General features: G+C 40.9%; 1 protein-coding gene across 1 annotated transcript in view; it reads left to right on the top strand.

Annotated features, from left to right (window-relative positions):
- Window positions 1–2,046, top strand: part of LOC108575161 (polypyrimidine tract-binding protein 2) — a 179,706-nt gene extending 177,660 nt beyond the window's left edge. Inside the window, exon 13 of the mRNA XM_017937926.1 lies at window positions 1,510–2,046. Coding sequence (XP_017793415.1) covers window positions 1,510–1,578 — 69 coding nt within the window. The 3' untranslated portion in view covers window positions 1,579–2,046. The remainder of the gene's footprint in view (window positions 1–1,509) is intronic.
- Window positions 2,047–5,923: the final 3,877 nt, after the last annotated feature.

Below are 5,923 nucleotides of genomic sequence, written 5' to 3'. Positions count from 1 at the left end.
AGAATTTCCAATTTTATAAAGTTGATTGAAATAAATTCGAATGAAACATTCGACCAGTAGAGATATTCTGTAGAAATACTGTAAATGTGAATTACTTTTTAGAAATTTCTTTTTACATTCCACGAATTGACAGTGACCGAGAAATTATTGATACCGGAGAGTCGATGTTAATGTTTCAATTTGATGTTAAAGAAAACAATTATTGACAATAATGTTGATCGAGAATGATTTTCAAAAGTGTCACTGAAATTCGATAAATTTGTATGGAAATTTATAATTGTTTCGGTGTAATTTTTTTTATCGAATTCCCGGAATGGTGATAATTATATCCGTAATAGCGACGATTTGGAATTTCGAAAGTTGACTAATTAAATAGTTCGCTCGAACATACTTTGCTATTCTCGTTTTGTTTCTGCGTCAGATCGCTCGTTGACGAGGCTGCTTGCGAATGTATAACGCGTTCATTATTTACCAGGTGGAAATTCATCAGAGACGTAATTAGTTTAGTCACTGGCGCCTGTTGTGTTGTTTAGCTCTGATGCAATTGAGCAAAATTATAAATAAATTCTCGCGTTACGTCTGCGCGCAATTATGACATTTCGCGTTCGTTGTAAAATAATAATCGTTCATCGTTCACCATGGTTAATTCGTGTTTGTTTCCCGTTTCGTTGTGATCAAAAGCAGATTTAATTTCGACTAATATCCTACCATTATTGCTATATTGTCATTTGCTTGACAAAATGCTTCCTTTTCTAGTGTACGGTATAGGTAAACGCATTTATAAATGTATTATTATTACGTTTAAGGAACTGTTTGCATGAACTTGAAAAGACAATTGAAACGGAATAAATGGTAAAATGTAAAATAGAATATTTTGATTTATTTATATTTGTCTAGCGTGTAAATGGTTGAAACTATTTGAGAATACAAAAGAAATTTAACAAGAAGATATTTGATCGGTGAGAAAGATGATAAATTTTCAATTTTCACAAATTCTTTTATGTGATAATAAATACAGTTTCATTTAGCAAAAAATTCTAGATTTTGCACTTCTCCAAATAGGAATTAGACAAGTAATATTTAACTCCAAAAGGAGGCATGCAATACTTACAGTTCCTTTCCCATATTTAAAATAAATTTCTTACAGTAGTACATAAAACCTACTTTATTATTTATTCAACAGCAGTATAAAATTTTTAAAAGGAAAGGTCTAACTTGTTTCAAATTAATCTACTCAAGCTACCCCTCCTGTATCGCAAACTATAAAATATAGCGTGTAAATGTATTTTATTTGTTCACCGTCAGATAGTCAACACATTCTTGGAATTTATTTTCCCAGCACCACATACATAGTTTGTCTCTTTCAAGCAAACTTACAAAAACAGTCTAACTCACTTGTCCTAACTGTTCCAAAGGATGATTTTAAATTCGTTAGAAAAATGTTAGTTAGAAGAATTAAACTAAGGAAGCTGTACCATCAGTCTAACCGCAACACTTAATATTTTCCAGAAAATGCACAACTTCCAGCTGAGCGAGTCCAATCACCTGAGAGTGTCATTTTCCAAGAGCAACATCTAACAAGAGTCACAATCAAACGACCGGCAGTGGTACCAGCCCTACGCCCTAGTCCCCTTTTGGTCACCCGGCTCAGTGTACGACTGATGATGATGACAATGACGACGATGATCCTCGCCGTTTGGGTGCGGTCAGTCGCTTGGTCCCATTCCCGCGACGCCATTGGCTGGCCACCCTCTGGATCTTGCCTGGAAAAACGAAGGAAAGACGCTTCCTCCTTCGAGAGGAGATAAACACATACACGCACACACAAACACACTCACACACACGCTGATGCGGGTGTGTGATCCATTTCTATTTTTCTCGACAAAAACAGTCTAGACCGTTGAAACAAAAAGAAGAAGAAAAAAAGCGTACAGACAGACACGATTTTCTCCACCATATGATCATACAAACGTACATACGTACATACACACACACACATACAGACATGTTATACAGAACAGGTATAGAAAGTTACAAAAAAAAAAACAACAACAACAAAGTAAGACGAAGACAAAAAAAGGATTAGGGCTGCGAAACAGCGAAAAACAGAGAGGGTTGTTGACGAGTATGTTACGAAACACTGCTGGCTTTCGCGAGAGCCAGAACGTACGAGAGAATAGAAAAGCCAGAGATCGATCATAGAGAGAAAAAAAAAGAGAGAGGAGAGGAGACACCACCGGAAGCGTGTGTTGTTCCGATGTGAACAGGTAGAGACTAGGTTTTAACGCGAAAAAAAGAACAAACAAAAAGAAATAAATGAAAACAGAGGGGCTTGGTGAGGAGGGAATATATGAAGGGGAAAAAAAAGAGGGAAGAGCCGGCTCTCTCGGCTCTTGTACAGAGTTAAGAACAATTTTTTCGAGCATTAAGGTATATTCTATATACACATAAATCTATAATATATATATATATTTTTAACCGTCGCGAGAATCTGTCTCGAACGCGCTGAAACAAAACGAAACAAAGAGAAAGAAAGAAAAAAAAAGCAGTGAAAGAAACGAGGACGAGGATCGATTTTGAAAGTAGCGCGCGTACCAAGCCAGATTAGTCGTTAAGGCTAATTGTCACGGGACCCTTTGCAGCTTTCGCGAGGTGCTACACTCGCGCCCTCTGGCCCGTGGCCGATTCGTTCGATCGTATCGATTATATCACGGGGACAGAGGACGATTTTTCTCCATGTCTCCTCCGCCACGTGCTACAGGCCGTCCTCGCGGCCCAGATCCCCTTGTTTCGTTCTAATTTTCTAAAAAAAAAAACGAAAAAAATAAACAATGAAACCTTCTTCAGTATTCAGTGTCCAGGGAGAGCTGGATTCGCGCGCTTGCGCATGCGCACACCGGTGTCGGGCTGGCTCGCGACGCGACTGCCCCCACGTGGCGGAGCCGCGCACTGTCGTTGCAGGTGGTATTTTTATAATTTGTATGTTCGACGATAATAAGTATTAATCACACACAAAAACACGTATATACACGCGTACACACACACACAGAGTACACTAAAGAGGTACATACAAATGATACACACATATACACATAAACGCAGAGACATTCAGACGCAGGTTTCTTAGCTGATAGGTGCTTAGGATTGCGTAGATTCTTTAATCGTATAAGTAAGGCTGAGGAGGAGAAATAAATAATAAAAAAAAAATAAGCTCCGTCGCCAAGTAATTATTTGACGAGGGTAGAGAAGGACCGTTGAACATATCGCTAATTAGACAGAGAGGCACGCGCACGCGTTTCGCGAAGAAGTTTGTTGGTGTTATTTTAGCTGGTTAGGGAAACACAGTTTTCCCTCTCACGCGACGAATCCCGTCTCTTATTCGACTCCGAGGGACGGACGAGCTTCGCGTGGTTCAGGCTCGTTTAGGTCGACGATTAGTTCCTGATCACCGAGCATTCCTTTTGATGAAGACGCGCCCGCAGGCGACGTAGAACGAACCGATTCTGAGAAAAAGAAAGAGAGAGAGAGAGAAAGAAAGAGAGGAGCATCTTTCGTAGGGCTGGTCTGTTGTGTTGTTGAGATGCGCTGGTGTCGTGTAAGATAATAAGGTTAAATGAAAATAATTAAAAGATGAAAAAAATAACCACGTACACGGGACACACACACTATAATGGTACACACACATATAGTAGCCTATAGTCCGCAAGAGCGTAACAAATAAGTATCGTAGAGGTATCACGAGGAGAGAGGCTCGAAAGGGGAGAGAGAGAGAGAGAACGATGAGTCCTGGTTTGCCACGACTCACATAAATACATACACACACATACACAAAATTACACACGCAAAGCAAAAGAAGAAGAAAAGATCAGAGAGTGGCGTGCGATAGCGTTCGCGAAATCGAATCCTCGTGTCAAGAAGCGAAGATTATCAGTAGTGTCGTAGAGTCGTGATAAAAGGGTGGGCAGGAGGACATGTCGTGGCGCCACTGGCGTTCTCATTGCCCCGAACAACATGGCGGCGCGATGTGAATAGTGACGTGACGACTCGTCTCCGAACCCCAGTCGATTTTTGTCTAACCGACGTTCTGTTGGAGTCAATTAAATCTTATTAATATACGTATATCGACCGTAGAAAGGTAGAGAGAAAGAATGTGTGAGAATGTGAGAAAATGCGAAAGTGAGAGACTGGCTGAGAGAACGAGTGGGAGAGCCTGTTCCGCGCGTGTGACTGATACAAGACACAAGCTGTGACTGGAGTGAGTGTGGCGACGAGAAGCATGATGAGAAAAAACGAGAAAAAAAACCACAAAAAAAGTATATATTAAAGAAAAAAAAAAAGCGAGTGCCGGCCCGGGCAGTGTTGTTTGTGTGCCAAAGTAGGCTAGCCGTTGACTTTTAGGGATGATGGGGGTGTCTCTCGACGAGCCAACAGATGTTCCTTGCGATCGAACGTCGATCATTCGCCATTCAATCGTTCACCAATTCGTGAATTCCTTTCGTTCGGGTTCCGTTGTTGTGGATAAGAGGGCGAAAGATATGACGGTTCGTGGAGAGCAAGAATTCGACCAATCAAAGTAGAGACGTAGCGAGTAGCCGGCATGAGCGAAGGGGCCAGTCTTTGCATCTATTATGATCTGTCTTTCGAATCTCCGATGTATTTACATTGTTTAAATCCGACGACTGCATTTATACGATCCTATCTTGGACGCGTGTGGATCGCGTCTTACGCGTCGACGACACACTGGCTGTACACCACATTACACGTTAGACTTTTCTCGGTGCTTCGGGGTTTTCGGTTAGGTTGTATTATGATTTATGGTTAGTGGCTTCCTCGGTACGGGCTTGGTTCCGGTCTTTGACTCGAGGCTGACGTTCTGACGGTTACTGATGATACACGGATGCTTCGGGCGGTTTCTGCGTGGAGATTTTTAGGTTAGGTTCTCATTTTTTTTTTTTATTACTACGACACAGCGTGTGTTTAGAGAAGATTGTCAAGAATTCTAGGTTATGTTTTTGCCAAAGTTTCATTTTTTCTTTTATACTGTGACCTTGAGTAGTGTATTTATTGAAATTTAAAGGATATTTTGTTGAATTTTGAGGTGCGGTCCGTCTGAAGTGTGAATTTTTTTAAGGTAAAAGAGGATAATTAAGGAACTTATTCTTTTTTGTATTTTCAGGTTTCGGCCTAAGAATATTCGAAATATGAATGTACGTGATATTTTCAATTTACGAATCAAATTTAATATCGACAAATGTAAACGCGTAACTTTCTGTACTTCAACAAACACTCAAAATTAGTCGAACAGTACCACTTCTCAAAGCTCATCAGCGCCCTGTCGAACGTGATCCTCGTTTCTCAGTTGCCTCGCAGCTTCAGGCTCGCGTCTCCGACTTACTCTTACATCCTTGCGTTCCCCTTTTCCTTCGAGTATTAATCGCCTGAATGAAAAGAGAAAACAAAGAATAAGAAAGGAAACGAAAACATCCAAGAAGAGAACAAAAAGAAAAATAAAACAGGCTCTTTCAATCGTCTCGCGGCTGGTCGCAGTCGCGAGCGCACAAAACTGTCGGTCCTCCGGATGTTCCCGATTTCGAGGGCCTGGCGCACAATAGTATTTCCGGCACAATGTCTTGCAAGCGTACCTGAAAAGCCTGTAAACGAGTCGCTGCATCGACGGGACCATTTTCCGTAAACAGTCCCGTCGTTCGCGTCGCATTCTGCGTTCATTTTACTGGCGTTCTCTAGGAACTTCCGGACACATTCCCGTTCATACGTGCTCACACAAATACACACAGACGTTTACACACTCACACATTGGACACAGGGGATCAACGAGTCCCACTGAACTAGTCTAAAATTTAATTTCTTTGGTTTATTCAAAAAAAAAAAAAAACAAAAGAAAAGAAAGAAAGAAGATATCTCA

Source organism: Habropoda laboriosa, unplaced genomic scaffold, assembly GCF_001263275.1.
Source record: "Habropoda laboriosa isolate 0110345459 unplaced genomic scaffold, ASM126327v1 scaffold12, whole genome shotgun sequence".
NCBI classification, from domain to species: domain Eukaryota; kingdom Metazoa; phylum Arthropoda; class Insecta; order Hymenoptera; family Apidae; genus Habropoda; species Habropoda laboriosa.
The sequence above is the reverse complement of the archived record's forward strand: the minus strand, read 5'-3'. Positions and strand labels throughout refer to the sequence as shown.